This window comes from Macaca mulatta, chromosome 11 (assembly GCF_049350105.2).
Source record: "Macaca mulatta isolate MMU2019108-1 chromosome 11, T2T-MMU8v2.0, whole genome shotgun sequence".
NCBI lineage: Eukaryota > Metazoa > Chordata > Mammalia > Primates > Cercopithecidae > Macaca > Macaca mulatta.
Window position 1 is genome coordinate 6,710,927 of NC_133416.1, and position 20,021 is coordinate 6,730,947.

Genomic DNA, 20,021 nt, shown 5'->3' on the forward strand with positions numbered 1-20,021 from the left:
AGAGCCCATGACACAGCCCTCTTGATGGAGGAATCAGTCCCACCTTTGTTCTTCATAATCTCTACCCCGAGGGGAACAGGGAACAGAAAGAGATGAAACACAAACAAGCCAACCCAGCTCTTCGGAAGTATCATGGCAAACTGCCAGGGTGATGGTGAATGTACAGTCTGCTTGAGCACTTTGTATAAACATTCCCATGAATACTCCTGCCGCTCATTTTACCAGGTAACAGGTAATGTTAAAAATGGAGAAGACAGGGCCACCCTTGAGCAAGGCTGTGAAGTCATCATTTCTGTTTGGCTATAACTCAGAAGGCCCAGCTCTGGTGCTAATTAGCTATGTGGTCCTGGGCTATAGTGTTTCCTTTCCTGCGCCTTGCCTTCCTCATCTGAGGTTTCCTTCTCAAGAAGCTATCATTCTTCTCCCACTCTGGAACCCCTTCTCCCACTAGGGGTCCTGTGCCCCACATCCACAAGGCCCTGGTTTGCACCGGCTATGACCTACTTCTGGGAAAAGTAACTACGGGCAACTTTTCCTATCCCTCAAATAACATCCTTAAAGCTTTACCTCACCACTTTTCTACTTAAAATCCTTCTACATCACTTTAGCTGAGTAGCCACAATCTCACAATCTGACCTTGCCTGCCTCTCCTGCCTCACATCCCACCCTAAACTCATGCACACTCTTCATTCCAGCCACAGTCAGCTACTTGTAACCCCTCAACAATTGTGCTTTTTCAACCTTTCATGCCTTAATTCATGCTATTCCCCCCTATCTGGAATGTCCATCCCCCTCTCTATACCCAACTCATAGCAATTCATTATTCAAAACAGCTCAGCATTGAACCTTCCAGGAGGCCTTCTCTGATGGATTCAGAAGCCCTTCTTGTGTGTGTCCAAGAGCCACACTACATATTGTGTCTCAGCATTCATCAGGCTGTTGGCTGACTTATTAATCATCTTTTCCAACTTGACTATAAGCTCCTTGAGGGCCAGGATGTTTTGTTACCACTGTCTGAGATGGTTCCTGCCACAGTGTAAGTGTTCGTGGAATCATTGAGTAGACTGAAATGATAAGTGAGTTAATGAGTGAGCCAGCTATGCCACAGGGGTGGCTGCTTACTTCCTGCACTGGAGGGGCCAACCCAGGCAAACTTAAGTCCCCATCAAAGCATCCTGAGCTCAGGCTTGGCCTCTTGGACTCTGCCACAAAGCAAAGGTCTAAATGTCAGAGACTTCCCCGATGTGACTCCCTGGGCCTGTCACTGAGTTCTCTACCCTCTTTCTAAACCTTCTCCCGGAGCAGGACAAATTAAATGAAAGAAGGGCTGGGAAGTCTCCCCTCACTGCCTTACAATCAAGGAGGAGCCACACTACCCAGATGTGCTGTTCAAGAGAAGCGCTCTGGTCCCTGGAATACAAGAAGTCAGAGAAGCCTCCTGGAAAAACATCAATTGGAAAAATCCACCGCCAACCAGCCCTTCACCAGTCCTCTCCCCTGACAAGTTTGCTTATTGCTTGAAGTCTGCAACTCACCAGTTGTTTATGTTCCTAACCCCGAGTTCAGGGGCATCTGCAATTTAATTTGAGCCATGGATAGACAGGGCTGCTCTCTGTTGGAGTTGCAAGAGCATAAACAACCTTCCAGGCTGAACTCTGCATGGCATTCCCTAGCTCCACCCCTAGGGACTGATAAATACCATCTATCACTTTCTAAGATCATCTCCAGCAGGCCCAGACCAGTAACTTGTCCCCAAGGCTGGAAGATGTCACTTGAAGTGAATGGAAAGAGAGTAGCTGGGATGGATTGGTAAAGATAGGGAATGAGAGGGAAAAGGGGTGAAGGCTTAGGGTTACTGGAGGAGAGAGGAGGAAAAAATTCAAGAGGACCAGCGAGAGGCTTAGAGGGAGAAACACGCAGCTATAAAGCCTGGGGATAAATCCTCGGGGGATACTGGGGGACAGCAAAGAGGAGTCACAGCATTGGGCATGTTCCCAGCTCATTCGCCACGGGAAGCCCACGTCTCATCCTTCTTCACTGCTCACTGGCCCTGCCAGCCCGTGCTGGAGGTTACTGTCACTTCTCACAGACAGAGCACCCCATATTAAATTCATCACTCACTGTCCACCTATAGGCAACACACTATTGGTTTATGTCACTGGTTGTGCAGATAACAGCTCCAGTTACCATGAAGAGAAAATATTGAAGGCAGCATCCAATGGCAACAAGACAAGGGAGCCCTTCCAGTCCTCTTGTACACACACACACACACACACACACACAGTTCCCATGCACCACCCCCATGGGACAACTCAAAGCCATTTGGAGCAGCAGTTCCCAGGCTGGGCCCCTGGGCCTTCCCAGAGAGTATCTTGGCCTTCATGCCAGGTCCCCTTGCTATGCAGCTGCCATCTACCCTCCAGGCCAGCAGCCCCTGAGATGCCACGCAGACTTTTCCATTCATCGTCCAGAGCTCCTTAAGTGCCTCTGATACACACCATGTGTCCCAACAGGAAAACACATACTCATCAACTCGACAAAACGCTCCAGATGTGATCAAAGCCAGAGAGGCAAAGAAAACAGAGATGGGGGTGTTCAGGAAGGGGGAGAGGCTGGGGGAGAGGAAGGCAGAAATCCAGGAACTTGGTTGAGGGGACAGGGGGCAGTGCCCCTGGGGTGGTGCTTCCAATGGATGAAGTCTGCAACTAGGTCCAGACTCTTTGATTCCAATCCCTGGTTCAACTTGGCCTCCCTATGAGATCCTAGGCCCTGCTCCCAGACCAGCTTCAGGATTGAGATTCTATCTCTGAAGAACCGTAGAAAGTTAGTCCTGGAAGGAATGCACTAGAGCACCTGGTCTACCCTTCCTTTTTAGATGAGGAAGGCGATGTGTAAATAGACCTACCTGGAGTGTCATGCACCACCTCTGACTCCACACATTCTTCTAACTTCCGGGTCAGTACTGTCTGTATTAAACTTCAGTGGGTTACAGTGGCACACATTAAAGGCCCTTCATTTGAAAGTGGCCTCAGACACGATATCACTGTCCCCTTGCCTCCTTAGCTCTAGTAGAGGATTTCAGTCCCTTATAGAGTGAGAAGACGAGCCTCGGTGGCTTTTAAGACCCCTCCTAGACCTAAAATTCCTAAGCCTTCAAGATCTATGGCAAGCCCCCCTCACTTAAGGAAACAGGCCTGTTTTGCTCCAAAACCTCCTAGAGTCCCTCTGCCATCACAGCTGCACATCCAATCATATTCTCCGCCTCCCCACCACCTCCCCGGGAGTTGTCTGCATGTCTCATCAACACAGTGCTCTTCCCTTAAAGTGGAGCAAAGCAGTTAAGATAATAGGCTCTGGTGTCAAACTGACTGGGATTTGGGGCAAGTGACTTGTCTACTCTGTGTCTCATCTTGAAAATGATGGGGATGAGGATTGTGCCAAGTTCCGTAGAGTCACCATGACGATTCAATTAGATCATGCACACAAAGGGCATGGTAAACTGGCCCTTGATGAGTACAGGCTGAGTGATATGTTCACAGCAGTCATTCACATTCCCATTAATGCAACCACCATGGGTGAGCAGGGAGAGATGCCTCATGTCCGCTGGTGCACAACCTGGTGAGACCATAGGTTACTTATGATGTCAGGGGGATGAGGAGAAGAAGAGACAAGAGGCTCTGGGCCCAGCGTCACGATGGGCAGGCTACCCACAAGTCCTTCTGTAGGACAAAGCGCATGTAGGAGGAAACCATCCTGTTAGACACAAAAAGCACAATCCCAGTTCCTTTCCGGTGCCTTAACCAGAAGAAAACCCCTGATCCTTCAACTGATGACAACGGGCCATGCCAGCACCACCCACAAACAGGCACCCACATAAGCCAAAGGTTTCAATGATGTACCCTTTCCTTAGGGTACAGTCCAAAATCCCTAACCAGCCCAAAAGCTCCTCCATGATCTGGCTCCCCACAAGTACCTCCACTACAGAGCTGAAGCTCCAGCATCCCAGTGCCCTCCCCCAGCAGTAGGGCTATACATGGTGGAGAAGCCAGACTCAGGAGTTCAGATCCTACCTCTCTCACTAACCATGTGACTTTGGGCCACTTATAATCTCTTTGTGCTTCAATTTCCTCTTCTGTAGGAGGAGGATGATAGTATCTATCTCGACGGGGTGTTGTGAGTTAGCAAATGCGAAGGGGTAGAACAGTGCCTGCCACACAGCAAGCATCTAACTGTTAGCTGTTGTCATTATTTTCCTCATCTTTGCCCGGATCATTTTTGTTTTGACCCATCTGGCAAATCTTATTAGTTTAAATGTCACTTCCTCAGGGAGATCTCCAATTAGGTTGGATGGCCTTACATCTCTACTCCCATTACACTTCTGTCCTCCTCTCTAGTAATCTGTGTCACACTTCTGATTAACTATGCACTGTCTCCCCTGCTAGGTCATAAGCTCTGTTGAGGCCAGACCCAGCTGGACCATAGGTCCAGATGTGCCTGAGACAGTCCTGCCTTTTACCTGTTGTTGCAGTGTGGCAGACTGGATTTGTGTCAGTAAATAGTAACTCCTATACTAGCCTTCCCGGTTCCATGGATTTGTGCTTGGCCACATGACTTGCTTTGGCCAATGGAATGCGAGCAAATGTGAGATGTCAGCAGGTACCGCAAGAAGTACTTCACATTTTCATTCTTTCCTGTGCTCTGTTGATTCTCCGTGAGCAGAATGTGTCCCAGAAGCCATTGATCTAAGCAAAATGTGCAGACCTGGGGCAAACTAAACACAATGCACAGCCCAGAGCCAGGCCCAACTAACCCTCAGCCTGAAACAGAGCTTTCCCATTCAACCCAAAGACACATGAACACAATACAGAAATGACCTTTGTTATAAGCTACCGACCTTGGGATCGTTTGTTATGCAACATTAATGTAATAATAGTTGACTAGTACACACCAATCATTATTAATAGCTCTCACTTTCACTCCAAAAAGTGTACCCAGTAAGATGGTAAATTATCTAACTGTCCACCATCAGTCCATATCTATCTTGTTCATCACTTTAACTCCAGCACTTAGTACAGTGCCTGGCACAGAGAAGGTGCTCCATGAATAGACCGGATTAAGTTGAACTGAATTATATGTTTGTTTTTTGTTTTTGTTTTTGGAGATGGGGTCTCGCTCTGTCACCCAGGCTGGAATGCACTGTCTCAATCTTGGCTCACTACAACCTCGGCCTCCAGGGTTCAAGCGACTCTTCTGCCTCAGCCGCCTGAGTAGCTAGGATTACAGGTGCTTGCCACCACACCCAGCTAATTTTTGTATTTTTAGTAGAGACAGGGTTCGCCATGTTGGCCAGGCTGGTCTTGAATTCCTGACCTCAGGTGATCCGCCCACCTCAGCCTCTCAAAGTGCTGGGATTACAGGCGTGAGCCACCATGCCCGGCCTGAAGTACATGTTTCTTAAATCTCTTTCCTAAAACATCAAGTCTTTGTCCCACCTGGATGCTGAGAGGTCTGAGTCTGGGGGCTCTGCCTTCTTTCTCTTTTGTGTCATCCCCATAAAGATGCGCCTGATGCTGCTAGCTGGCTGCCACAGCATGGGAGACCTAACCTTCTTAATGCACAGAAGTCAAAAGAGCTAGTATTTCTAAAAGGAATGTCATCTCATGGGAATGGACAAAGAAGGGATCACTGCAGGATGAACAAAAGGAGAGAGACTGAAGCATAGTCAGAGAGATCTACGCGAGGCACCAGCTGAGGCTTTCAGGAGATGCAGGGCCTCTGAGTAGGGCAGGGACCCCCTTAGTACACGGCTGATTCGCTTCTCTCTGCCATGCAGCTTGCCTTCCTGCCCCAGGGCTGAGGACTGGGCAGAATGTCAGCCTAAGGAATTGCTGCCATTTTGTTACAGTTGATGACAGCTGGAAATTACACCATTGCCCTCATCCAGACTAAAATGTTCAAATGAAAAGTTAAAAATCCCAGTCCTCCGATCCCCTGTCTGTCTTGACTAGGTTCAGTTGAATATGGACTGTATGAAAGAAACCAATGAGGCTGAGCCTACAGCTCTGAGGGTTTCCCGAGTCCTTGCTGCAGGCTGAGTGGCTAAGGCTGAGCTCCCCAATCTCTTCACGGCTGAGCCAATCAATTTGCCAGAGGCAGGCAGTAATTCCTGGCAGCTACCCAACAGTCAACATTTTTGAATACCTTGAGATAATCCCAAGAAGGTACTAGAAGATAGCAGTCTCCCAGGCAGGGATCTTGAAGGTTTGTGTACTTTTTTTTTTCCTTTCTTATGTTTGTGACTTCCAGACCCACAAAATGCTGTGGTTTTCTGTTTCTAAAACAGAGGCATGTGCCTGTACAAAAAGCCTGGGCATGCCGGGCTAATTAAATTTAGCTATCTTGAGGCGGTTGTTGTAACGTGTGTTCCGCTGATGTTATTCAATGTGTTAAGACGTTTTCTGTTTATGTTGGTTACATAGCCATGTGGTGTGGGTGGAGAACATCACTCCAGGGAATACGATTAGCAGGACTGAGGCGCTCAGGGGTTCCAGGAACATGTGGTCAAACAGTGGCTCCTGGGATCAAATAGTTGAGCCGTGTCCCTGGTAACTCACCCGATGCCAGTCCCCTTGCTCCTTCTAAGGCAAGATCAGTCCCTCAGGTCTACCTGATATCTTGATTCCCACAGACAGAACTGCACCTGCCATCATGCAGCCTAGAGATTTTGTAGAAGAGACGCAACTATAGGGAGAGGAACTTCAACAGGTCTGCAGGGGCTGAGTGACTTGCCCAGAGACTCCCCAGGAGAGATGAGGGAAGAACTGAAACTCCTTGTGCCTACTCTTACCTGTCCAGCTGGGAATACAATGAGACATGAAAGCCTTCCTTAAGCCCTCTGTTTTTCCACCTGCCTAAATTCCAGAGAAACCACCACCTGAGATCCTCTCCTGAAATTCCCCTACCATCATGTCCCCTGTCTAGCTCAGCCCCAGTGCTTTCTTCTCAGCCATTCTTCTGCCTTAGCCCCTTCTCAAATCTCTTACCTCAACATCTCCTGACCAAGAACGCTTAAATCCCAATCTTGTAAATCCCCCAACCATATTTCTTCTCTCCTTCAAATCTCTGATTTCTGCTTAAAACTCACCTATCTCATACATCTCATTTTTGTGTGATCTGCTACCCTGAAGCCAGTTACTAAGTCCTTCAAAGCCTCTCTCTATCTTGCCCAGCACTGCTACACACAGCTTTGTGCATTAGTTACCATTGGAAGCTACTTGACAGCTCTGTGACCTACCCGAGAAGTTTTCTTTTGTGAGTACCTTGTGTCCCATCAGTACCCTTCAAGATCCCATTTTCCCCCTGCTTTGAGGCTTCAATACCACACCCAGTACAAAGCTCTGCATTCAGCAGATCCTGATGCAGGGACTGACTGTTGCGCTGTTAACAGACTCAGAGCTCTATTTTTAAGAAAAATATCTGATAGGGTGGATTTTTCATGACCTTCCCAAACAAGCAAGGGGGGCAAAAATACAGCTCTTCATAGTGAGGGCCCCCTGCTGTAGCATCCTCACTCTGGTCCCAGTGCTGAGGCCCCTTGAACTTCAGAAACATCATTTCACCCTCACTGAGAAGCAGAAACAGACATTTCCAGCACAAAAGCAGGCCCTCTAAAAGTTCCCCCACTCGACAGAAGCCAGATTCCAGGATGAACCGTGGAAGCGTCTTACTTGTGCACCCTGCTAACTTGCTTGGGTGTCTGGTTGCCGAAGCTGCAACTGAGACAAAGCAGTAAATTAGAATTGGGAACAGAAGCTACTCAGTTGACAAAAGCAAGAAGTGACAGCTGACAATCTGACAACATGGAAGGAGTCAGAAAAAAAAAAAAAGATCATAAAAAAATAGAAATGAAAAATCAAAAACATGGCATTCTGGGGTTGCTGAACAGAGGCCCTGAGAGTGAGACGTTACTCATGCTAGGCACAAAGAGGGATGTTCATAAAGATGGCCCCATTATAAGCCAAGGTCGACTACGGTCAGCGTGCGGCCCATACCGGAAGACCACACCACGGTTTTTCCCTGGGAGATGGGTTATCAAAGGGATTAACACCAGAGGGCTAGAACAGCTAGCCTGAAATCCGCTGAACGGAAACTCTGTGGCACCTTCAGCTACAGAGTACTGTGAAAAAACTAAAAGTTTCTAGAGTTAGATAGGCCTGGGTTTGAATTCCAGATGAGCTTGCTCTGTGGCTTTGGGAAGCCTTTACTTCACTAACCTCAGTATCCTTGCCTGTGAAATGAAGATAACAATATCCACTTCACAGGGTTGCTGTGAGGCACAGAGGTCACAGACAGAAAATGCATACAGTGTATTGATTTACAGTCATACATTATGATTATACAATATTTGTCAGAGCTCTTAAGCTAAGGAAGCATATGATAGTCCACCACTTTAATGAATATTATAATTTCCCCCACAGGGAGTCAATAATTATTTTTATTGATTTAACGAGACCTACAGCCATCATCACAGTAGTTGTACAGCTCTTCATCTGAATCCTCACAGTAATACTGTGGGCAGGTAGCACAGGTGCTATCATCCCTATTTCATAGCTGAGAAAATTGAGGCTCAAGAGAGAATGACTTGCCCAAATAATACATCAACTGGAAACAAATCTGGAGGTAAAACTGAGTTCTTTTCTCTCTTAACTCACTGTTCCTGGTCTAAAGGAATGTCCCTGGGCAGGTACATCAGGGTTTGATAAACACATACACAGGCACACTATCCATCATTTGACTGTCAGCCTCACTCCTTCTCCATTTTGTTCCAAGATAGGGAACTCTTACTTGTTTCAGTCCAACATTATAAAGACGCCTCTCCAAATCCTTGATCACATTACTTTTCCGTGTGTGACACAGTCCCAGCCTGGTTATGTTTTCTTTAGGTGTGATGACCTAAGTCAGACACATGTGAGGTTTTACCATGACTTGGTAAATCACTGAGTGATGCAATCCTAGTTTGGTTTTCAAAAGTATTCTGAGAATTCAAGGGGTCTATGGTGCTGCATCACATCACAGTGATGTTTCTAGAAAGAGTTACAATCATCCCCAAAGATCTCTGCCTGATGCAGAGCTGATACCTCTGAGCCCATCATCACAAATGGCTAGTCGAGGGCCAACTTTCCCTCGTGATCTTTTCCATATGATGTTTTCCTACAGCCTCACAGCTACCTTCTATAAATTTTCTCCATCAGCCTCCAGAAAACCCAGTGGTCATCGGCAAGCATGGAGATTTCACTTTGAACTCAAGCTCCTTGAGGGTGGGGTCATGCTTTCATCATCTCCGTATCTCCAGGATCAGTGTCTGATAGTGCAAAATATGTGTTGGTTAACTGCTTCAGCGAGGTGTATGTAAGGTTCCTTCTCTTCCAACTATCACCACCAGTGAGTCCCAAGAAAGACGATCACAATGATAAGGCTGTGTGGGGAACACATGTTGATATGAAAATGCAGAAAGGCCTAGGAGTATTTGGGGTGTGGGAAAGAAAGCTTAGATATACGAGCACTGTTGTGAACACAATTGTTATTTTCAAATATTTAATGGGTTGGCCTATACAACAGGGTACACTTGTTCTGTGCAGCTCCAGGAAGCAGAACTAAGACCAATATTAGGGAAAACAGCAGAGTTTTCCTTCTAGTTCATGACTTCCTAGGGGCTAGAAATGCCCAAGAGAGAAACAAACTGTCCCAGAGGTAAGGTGCTCCCTATTCCAAGAAAAATCAAGCAGAGGCTGGGCATTTGCTAGATGAATATGCTGCAAGAAAAATTCTTCATTCCTTCCTTCCAGGGCCAGGTATCCAACTGTCTGACCTCTAAGCTTCATTTGTCTCTGTGATGCTATGGTTTGTTCCTAGAGGTTCTGGATAATTGAAAGCTTATTGTATAATAGGGCCAAGATAGCACAAATACATAGCTTATCATATTTTTCAGACTAATATCAGTTTTTCCTCCCTGGGGAATGATATAAGCTGATCCAGGAGGCAATGAGCTGGTGCCAGACAGCTCCTTCCTTCCCCAGCTCTGCCCTGGAATTCCAGGTGGCCACGGGGAACTTGTGGAGCCTCCTGGTGCCTTGGGATCCACCATCTGTATCATGTGGCTGATATGACAGGAAGAAGGACGAAAAGTTTAAAACAGGAGCCACCATCTCTGGAAGGCTGTTGTGAGGCTAGACAGCCACCCTCAGAAGACCAACACAGTCATTAGCTGCCACCTTGAACTGGAGCTGGTAGCATTGTACTCCAGCTCCTGTTTCCATTGGTCAACCACAAGACCAACAGCCTTCCTTCCGAAAGGGTACAATTGGAGGAGAGTAGCACTCCGTGGAGGAAATGAGAGAAAGGAGACTGTAGCAGAGCCTTTCCACAGTTTGATGGGATTAACAGCATGACTTATATCCTGATCTATAAAATGGACCAGAATGTAACAGCACAGAACATAATCATCCTTGTTTCTGCTTCACCTCAACCAGCTGCTGCTGCTTTTTTCTGTCTGCCTTCTCTCACACCCTCAGAGGTAAAGGAAGAATAGTCTTCAAGCCTATGAGGTATTATTTCCTTCTAGACTGCAAAATGTTTTCTAGCTAAACCCAACCCCCAAGTGATAAGACGCGTGCAAATGCCATAGTGCTGATTCCACGTGTCATCTCTCCTTAGCTTCCCTTCATGCATCCAGCCTCATTTCCTTCCAACCCTGGATTCCCTGCTAATTCGTGGGGCAGAGCAAGGGACTTGGGCCAGGTTGGCAGGGAATCCTTACAGACAAGGTCTGCAAGCCAAGTTCTTGATCTCACCACTCCCAATCAACAATGAGGAAGGATCTGGCTTTGAGTCAATGTGATTTTCAGTCATTAATATCAGGCTAAACTATAAATCCTTATACAGGGCAGTCCAGGCTGGTGATAGACACACTCTTTCACCTCAGTCGTCCTTCAGAAAACAACATTTCTGATTCAAGGGCCACCTCTTCCAGGAAGTCTTGTCTTATTCCTCTAGCAGCAATTACTCTTCAAATGTGATCCCATACTGATAGGTTTGAACATTATTATAGTCCTGAGAGCCCTCACTGAATCCTGTCCTGCACACATCTGTCTCCCTACATAACTCCTAGATCTTAAAGGCCACAAGCTCTCCCTTCATCGTTGTTGTCCCTCCCCATACTGCCAAGCAAAGAGACTTGCTCACTGTAAGCATCAGTGAATGTGTGTTGTGTTGACCTGAATTGCCTCTCTTAATCCCAATGAAAAATCAAGGAGAAAGCAGCAGGACTAAGGAAATAAGTAATCACGGATTGATCAACGTTTTTCTCTCTCCATTCCCTCCTCTAACCCAGCTGTGGCCTGGCAAGTCCTTCCCCAACCTGGCCTGCTGAGAAGCCTCCTAAGAACACAGCCTCCTCGGTCTCCCTCCGGGGGGGGGGGGCGCTCAGATGGATCACAGTTCAGGAGGGTGGCAGCGGAGCCCAGAGACAAGGAGGGATGGATCAAACCACACAGTGTCTGGCAGCAGTGCTGGGGAACCCTGGCAAGGACAGTGACCTGTGCCTTGCAGTAGGAGGGAGAGCCCATTCCTGGCATGTCAGGCTAGAGCGGGCCGGTAGAGCTGTGTAGTAAGGTTGGGGCACAGTGCCACCCAAGGGCTCCTGAAATGGTAACCCCATACAGATCACTCTCAGATCCTCATGGAAGCTGTTCCATATCTCAAGGCTCCAAGCTGGGACATTTCTGAGAGAACTCCAGAGGTTCCACATGTGTGGGCTTCATGCCCAGGGCCTGACTTTAAGTGCAGAAAGCCTCACTCATGAAGTGAGCACCCCTGGAACAGGTGGGAGTGAGTCAGGACCATTACCCCTCTTCAGACTACAGGCCTAGTTTGGTACAGTGAAGCTCCCCATGCATTATCCCCTTGGTGAACTCCCACAGGTCAACAGGTTGCAATCCCTCTGAGCTGAGTACAGTTCTAGAACCCTCTCTTTCCCATGCTGTCACAGGCAGGCAGCGGCAGCTGCTTTAGAATAAACTTTTTGGACATAAGTTTCAGCAGAGTATAGTCAGAAGAGAAATCAAACTCAGAAGATGCTTCAGACCTACGGTTTTGTCTCATTCATATCAAAACGTCCAAGCTAAGAAAATCAGCCTGGAAGCAGATATTAATTTTAGTAAAAAGACAGATTATGGCCCTGACTAGTACTGGATCGGACCTGTACAAATCCAAAAGCCCTCCAGTCCCCAAGTTTTCCCAGAAAATAAGGGCTGTTTTCCTCCTGGGTTTTAGGGCATTGAACCAGCGAAGTGCAGGCGGAAATGTCCTCTTCCAGCTGTGAGGACCCTCTTCCAGCTCCCTAAAGGACTAGAAGAGCCATTTCGGTCTAGCTCAGCGTCATTCCTTACATTATCAGTCACAAGCCATGTTTCTGCCAGGGCACAAGTGCTGCTGGCTGGAAGTACCCGGGAGGTCTTCTGGACTGGGGTGCACTCACTCATCAAGGTTCCTGCTGGATACCTCCCTAGGGAACTTTCCAGAGAGCTCTCACACACACTCACACACACACACTCACACTTACACACAATCCTCATTCATACACACTTTATGCACACACTCACATACACTCTCACACTGACACTCACGAACACACTCATACCCACTCACACACACATACACTCACACACTCACACACACTCACACACAACTTACACACAATCCTCATTCATACACTTTATGCACACACACATACACTCACACTCTCACACTGACACACACTCATGAACACACTCATACCCACTCACACACATACACTCACACACTCATTCACTCACACACACACTCATTCACACGCTCACACACATACACTCGCACACACATCTACACAAGCATGCGCACACACATTCCACACGCTCATACACATACACTCACCCGCTCACATTCACTCATGCACGCTCACACACACACATCCTCACATATACACACTTTCCCAGACACAAGTATTCTCCGGCACACACACACACAGTCTCACACGCACACACATTCACTCACACACACACCCACTCTTGTACATACACAAACAACACAGACACTCTCACACTAACACATTCTCACCCTCACACACACTCTCATACTGGCTCACTCACACTCAGGCCTGCAGGCCCCTGGTCTCCAGAGCAGAGGCAGGATCAGGAGGAGAGCCCTATGGGGCTGGAGGCCATCAGCAGTCTCACAGTGCAGCCTGCTGGGCACGAATGACGCTGCAGCCGGGTGGAGGCAGGGGCCAGGGGTGCAGGGAAGCGCATCTTGCTTCCCCTCTGTCGACTTTCAACATCCAGGAATGGTGTCTCAAACCCCAAGACTCAAAATGAGGCCTGAAGGCCTGCGGAAGGGGAAGGAGAGCTAGTCCCGGGGCCTTCCACATACAAACAGGTCTCCCGCCCCATGAGCTCTCAATGGCTCACACAGAGGTTTTAGAATCTTCCAAACAATTGGCACAGAGGAGGAGCACCAGGGCTCCAGAGGAGGAACAGAAGCTTGGCGCTAAAAATGAGGAGCTGAATACCCAAAGAAATGGGTGGGAAAGACCTTGGCCAGGCCTGTGCATGAATTATCATGTTCCTCCCGTGCCAAGATTCCCCTGCTCCGTCACTCTTCCAGCACAGACCATATGAGGGCAACTTCTCTGTGAGGCACACGGAGGGTGCCATGCATGGTAGTAACTAGTCATGGAGCAAAACTGCCATGGTGTGGGGCCTGGGATGGCTCAAGAAGGGAGCCACAGGCTGGACTCTGCAGGCAGGTGGGCCCCGACAGGAGGTGGCAGGAACAATGGAGAGGAAGTGGCAAAAGAGAGAAATGGTGCCAAAGAAGAATCCCCAAGACTCAGAGTTAGATTGGGAAGTGGGAAGTGAGAGTGAGGCCAGTCAGGGATTACTGAGGTCTCAGATTGTGTCATCATGAAGAGGAGGAAGGAGAGGACTTGGACAGAATCGGGGAAAGCAAGTTAGGACCATTTGGTAAAGGAGGATAAATTGAGGATTTTGGTGTGGAGCTCACCGAGTGTCAATAGCTGCTCCCTGCATGCTCCAGCCCACATTTCTCTCTACAAGTTTTCCAGGTACTTGCCCACCTCTGCTCCTAGCGTCCCCCACCACCATCCCTTCCATCACTTCTCTTTCCAGCAGCTTCTTGAGGTCAGAGAGTTCCTTATGCCACTGGGATGACAACCACTACCACCATCTGCCTTGGCTCCCCACACACATGCTGCTCAGCGTCCCTTCTCCTGAGGTTCCTTCCTCCTCTCCCTCCTGACCAAGCCTTGGCCTTGCCCAGGGGCCGTGGGAGTGTTCCGGGCCTTCTGATCTGTGAGGAGCTGTAGACAGCCTCCAGCCCTGCTCCAGCACACTGTGCCCTGTCTAGACAGATTTGAGCTCTCCATCCTCAGGAAGCGCCAGGCCCCAGAGCAGGGCTCCCCTCCAAAGGCAATACTTCCCCTGCAGGTGAGGCTGCCTTGGTGGCCAAAACCGAGTGCATGAATTTTTATTTTTTAATCATACTTTAAAAAAAACGAATGAGTAGTTGGAGAAAACAGGCGACAGAGTGGGTGGCCACTTGAGATCCAGAGAGAAAGATCAAAGCCCACCAAGAATGGAATGATCAGCCTTGGTGTGGCCCAGAGAACAGTCTAGGTGGCCCATGCCACATGAAAGGCAGCCAGGGGACGGGAGACGGGGTGAAGGAGCCTCGGTCACAGGCCCGGCATGTCCCTGCTCCCCCATCCAAGACCTTGGTTCATAGTCCTCAGCTGGAACAAACACCTGCTTCCAAGAGACATCCAACCAAGCTCTGTCCGCTGGGAGGGCCGCTGCATCTCTGTGTAGGAGGTGAGCTGCCCAAACTCTGGCCTCCATAAGGCTTTCTCTTTCCAAGAAGAAGCTGGAATTCCTCCCTCTAGACTCGATTCTCCTGGCTGCTGCCTCTCTCACAATCCCAGCCCAGGGCAGCCAGCCAGGAACATGCTCTATTCTCGGACTGACTAATTAGCTCATTAGGTGACTGCAGGGCAATGAGTCCACCATGTTCACCATGGCGCAGCCTCCTCCTGCAGGCTCCAGCGGACCATCTTTTCCAAATGAGCACATTCTCCCATGTGAACCCACAGATCCCTCAGCTTAGCCTCCCAAGTTAGGACAACCAGGATCCTGAAGATCAAAGAGGAATTGGGACTTGCCCAAAGAAATGGTAGCACTTAGTGGCCAGGCCCAGACCAGAACTCACGTCTCCAAACTTTCAGCCCAGTGCTTTCACACAGTGCTGCAGCCCAACATTCCAGTCAGAAGACTGAGTTTCTAGAGCCCTGAACCCATTTTAAAGTAGTCAGACCTATGGCATTCCAGCAAGTTCTTTCAAAGGACTTTTCACTCATGTTCAACAGAAGCTGGGGAAATGTCCAAGATGCCAGAAAACAGGACATCATTCTGTGACAACAAGGAAGGGAAGAATCCCAGGGCCCAGTCTCTCCTCCCTTCTAATTTGGAAAAGCCATAAGAAGTCCACATTCTGTCAGGCCAGCCAGCATACTCCCAATGTGATTTGCCAAATCCACCCTTTCCTGGGTCAACACTGGCACTTGGGCATAACCCAAGAATCAGCTTCATCCAGGTTCTTCTCTAGACAAGACTAAGGAAAAGAAATGAGACAGCTCCATGCACCCCTCCCAAAGAACAGGCAGGAACAGAGACCACAGTGTTGAAGACCTCAAGGTGGAGGTCATGGTCTATCAATCTACAGGATCTTTTGTGCCACACAGATTCCATGTCCTTCCCGTGTCCCCAGCTGCTTCCCCACCCATGGGACACAGATGAGGGGACCATAGAAGCTAGAAAAGAAGATCCCTCCACGTGAGCAAAAGACTGCCAGAGTCAAAATGTTTATGATACATCTTTCAGGACTTGCATCTCCAGGATCCTTTCAAAAGTTCCCCACCACCTCTTACCTGATGAGGTCAATAGGTTGGAACTTATAGAACACTCCATAGCGCGCCCATTCTTGATATAGCAGCTAAACAAAGAAAATAAGGAAACAGGTTAGAGGTAGAGGTGGGAAACTTCACCTGATTTTCTCCATCCTAACAAGTCAGAATTTTACCCCCAAAGCCCAGCTTCTAAGAAATTCTCATGAGACATCCACGGGGAGATGTCCAGAATCAGGAGGCTACAGAAACTGGCTTCTCCTTCCCCAAACAATAGAGGTGAACTTTATCACACTCTGCGGCAGTCCTGCACCTGATGAGCAGAACCCCGTCTTCTTTATTCCCATGTCTTGCCTAGTCCAGCAAAACGAGCCCTGATGGTCGTGATTCACTCATTTAACAAGTATTTAGTGACATCTCCTTATGTGCCAGGCACTGTCCCCACACTGGATACAGCAGTAAGCCACAGTCTGCTTACACCCTGGTGTGGAGAGACAAATATAAACATATAAACAGATAAGATTTGGAAATCTTAATGAAGAAAAATGAATCAAGGTCAGGGAGTAGAATGTGAAGGAAGGGAGAGGAGTGGGGTGCTATTGTAGACAGGATGGCCAGGGAAGGCCTCTCTGAGGAGGTGACCTTGAGCTGAGACACAAAGGAAGGGGGCAGGGTGTCCCAGGCTGGACACTCTTCTTGTGCAAATGCCCCAAGGCAAGTGCATATGGCATGTCCCAGGAAGAACAGGGAACCGGTGTGGCTGGGGCAGAGTGAGCATGGGGAGAACTTGGGAGACAAAGTCAGAAAGAACCAGGATGGCCAGATCACTTGGGGATTTGCAGGCCATGCTAAAATCTTTGTATCAACACTGGATGAAATTTGGATTTTGAAGGAAGCCACTGGGAGATTTGCAGTAGAGAGGCAAAACAATCTGAGATTGCAGAAGGCTCACTCTGGTTGCTGTGTGGAGAACAGACAGAGTGATCAGAGGCACAGGGAAGTTATTGGAATGGTCCAGGGAAGAGATGATGATGGCTTGCACCATGGGGGCAGCAGCAGATATAGTAAGAACTAGTTGATTCTGCCTAGATTCTAAAGGTAAAGCCTATAAGATTTACTGTTGGATTGGATGTGGGATGAGAGGAAATAAGAACTTGGCCTGAGCCACTGAGTCATGGTGATGCCTTTTATTGAAATGAGAAAGACTGTGGGAAGGACAGGTTAGTGGGGGTGGAATCAAGAGCTTACTTGGGGATGCATTTTTTGAGATGCTCTTTGGGTATCCAGGGGCATGGCGAGCAGCTAGATATAACAATCTGAAGTTCAAAGAAGAGTCCAGTACATTTGGGAGTTATTGAAGAGGAAGACATTTTGTAAAGTCATTAAATGATGGATGTTATCACCAAAGAAGAGATAGTAAGTACAGAAGAAGCCTGAGGTCTGGGCCCTGGGCATGCCACCATTTAGAGGTCAAGAGGGTGATGAAGAACCGGTAAAGGAGACAGAAGGAACGGCCAGTGGTGTGGAGGAGAACCGGAAGTGTGTGGCATCCAGGAAGCCAAGGGGAGAAAAGGTTTCAAAGAAAAGAAGAGGATAGCCAAGCGCGGTGGCTCACGCCTGTAATCCCAGCACTTTGGGAGGCTGAGGTGGGCAGATCATGAGGTCAGGAGATCGAGACCATCCTGGCTAACACAGTGAAACCCCATCTCTACTAAAAATACAAAAAACTAGCCAGGCGTGGTGGTGCACGCCTGTAGTCCCAGCTACTCGGAGGCTGAGACAAGAGAATGGCGTGAACCCAGGAGGCGGAGCTTGCAGTGAGCCAAGATCGTACCACTGCACTCCAGCCTGGGCGACAAGGCGAGACTCCATCTCAAAAAAAAAAAAAAAAAAAAGAAGAGGACGAGCAGTGTCAAATGTTGCCAATGGGTCAGGTCAGATGAGCAGTGGCCACTGGATTCAGTGGCTTTGAGGTCACCGATCACCTTGACAAGAATGGTCCAGGAGAGGGGTAGGGGCAAAACCGAACACATTAGGCCAGGCTATCTGGGAATATTTCTGCAGCAACTTTATCAGAATCAGCGTGTGTCTCACTAAACCTATGTATCAATTCCGGTAAATAAAATCATTCAGTAAGGCATCATCAGGAGACCTCATCTACATACCCATCCTGAATCAATATTGGCACTTTATCAAATTATATGTCTGGAAGTGACAGATTTATAATACAGCTGCTATTTTGTTGCATTATTTATGCTCCTACTACATCACACACAACTCTCGAGGAAATCTGTCAAGGAGAACCTACTCTAACCGGGTACTTCGGAAGCCCGTCTGAACATCAGCCCTACAGGGAGCCATCCTGTTGACCTAAGAATCTTTAAAGATATGACATTAAAATGGAAATGAGAACCAGCGATCTTACTTAAGGGTGGTAGACTTTTATTATCACAATGTCTTCCAGCCACTGCAAAACGGGACCAGAAACTACACGGGTCCTGAAGAGGCAAACTGCACCAGCAGTTCCACCACTTGCAATGGAGGAAACCCAGATACAACAAGGGGTTACTCCGCGCATGAAGGCAGAGGAACATCTGAATTCACGAGCACTGCTGCTGCTCACGCCAGGGCGGTGGCTCACCTAATCTTATTGTTATTAGTACATCTCCTCCTCCCACGTCTTGGGTGCTTCTAATGCCTGAGTTTTGACTCTCCTGAGTGCAAACCCTGGGTTCTCCAGCACCTGGTTGTCACAGTGACATCATGTGTGGCCCAAAGGGGAGATAAGCTTGCATCAGGAGATGCAGGCAGGGCACCCTCTCGAGAGCTATGGGACGTCACTGTCTGCCTTACAGACCCTGACCTCCGGAGCAAATTCCTCCCCAAGTCGTATGTCCAGCCAAACCTGAGCTTGAGAACACCTATCCGCCACCGGCCTGGAGGAAACAATGGAAAATGTTCCAAGAATCCAGTATGGCCTCAACTGAGAGCTGACCTCAGAAGCCTTTTCCCTGGCTGAATCCCAGACCTGCTGAAAGAGACTTCCAGAAAGTCCCTCTCTCACCATGGTCTCTTTTAAGCACAAAGATGTATCCATGGCTTGTGGATATACACGAGGAGGAACCAAGAGAACTATCTGGGCTTGATACAGAAAAGCTAGAAGCATACGGAGGAGGCAGTGATCAGGCAGCCCCTGAAACAGAGAGCTGGAGCGACACAGCACCAAAGCTGGGAGGCGGTGCAGCAATTATGCCCGGATGCCCGGCCAGCTCACACGCCTTCTGTCACCTGCAGGGGAGGCAGGGAGGGAGGTAGAGAGTGCTGTAGACCCTTCCCAATCTTTAAGAAGGTTTAGTCACGGATCGTGCTGAACTCCAGCTTGCAAGGCCCCAGAAGGGACCAGCAGGCAGGGTGCAGAGAGGCACACTCTGGAGTCCTGCCCCGTAAGGACCAGTGTGGTGTGAGTAAAGCACAGACACGTAACAGCCCCTTTAAACTTGCAGAGTCTAGAGCCTTCTAATGCAACTCTTAGTGAATCCCCTTTCTCCCTTAGAGGTTCACCATGTCCTCTCTTTCCCAACTGGCAAAGCCAGCAAATACACCAGGGAGGGATTACTGCTCCTTCTTAATGGACAGTGCCTGATTCCAGAGCCCTGGACGTAACCCCAGATGTGTCTGTCTGCCCCAAGCATTTACAGCAGGAATGACGGATGAGAGCATAGAAGCAGGAAGTTTGGCTCCCCAGGGATCACATTTGACGGAGGTCATCAATTTAAGGATTTCATGAGACTATAAAGGAACTCAAGTGTTAAAAACTCTTTGCAACAACTCTTTGTAATGCCAGAGAACATCAAGGTGTTTGGGACTCATGGCCCTCTCTGAGGCCACAAGCTCCTCAGACAGCAGCTAGACCTGAGACAGGCAGAAAGATGCTGTAGCCATCTCGGAGGCATTTAAGGGACAGCGGCAGCCTGAATGGAAGAGACTTGGATTCTACTCCCAGATGCTA

General features: G+C 48.5%; 1 protein-coding gene across 5 annotated transcripts in view; it reads right to left on the bottom strand.

The window, feature by feature from the left end:
* Positions 1-20,021, bottom strand: part of ANO2 (anoctamin 2) — a 393,019-nt gene that overhangs the window by 230,578 nt on the left and 142,420 nt on the right. For all 5 annotated transcript variants that reach the window (XM_077953328.1, XM_077953330.1, XM_028829182.2 and 2 more), the window contains one exon: positions 16,037-16,101. In XM_077953328.1, the coding sequence (XP_077809454.1) occupies positions 16,037-16,101 (65 nt within the window). The remainder of the gene's footprint in view (positions 1-16,036; positions 16,102-20,021) is intronic.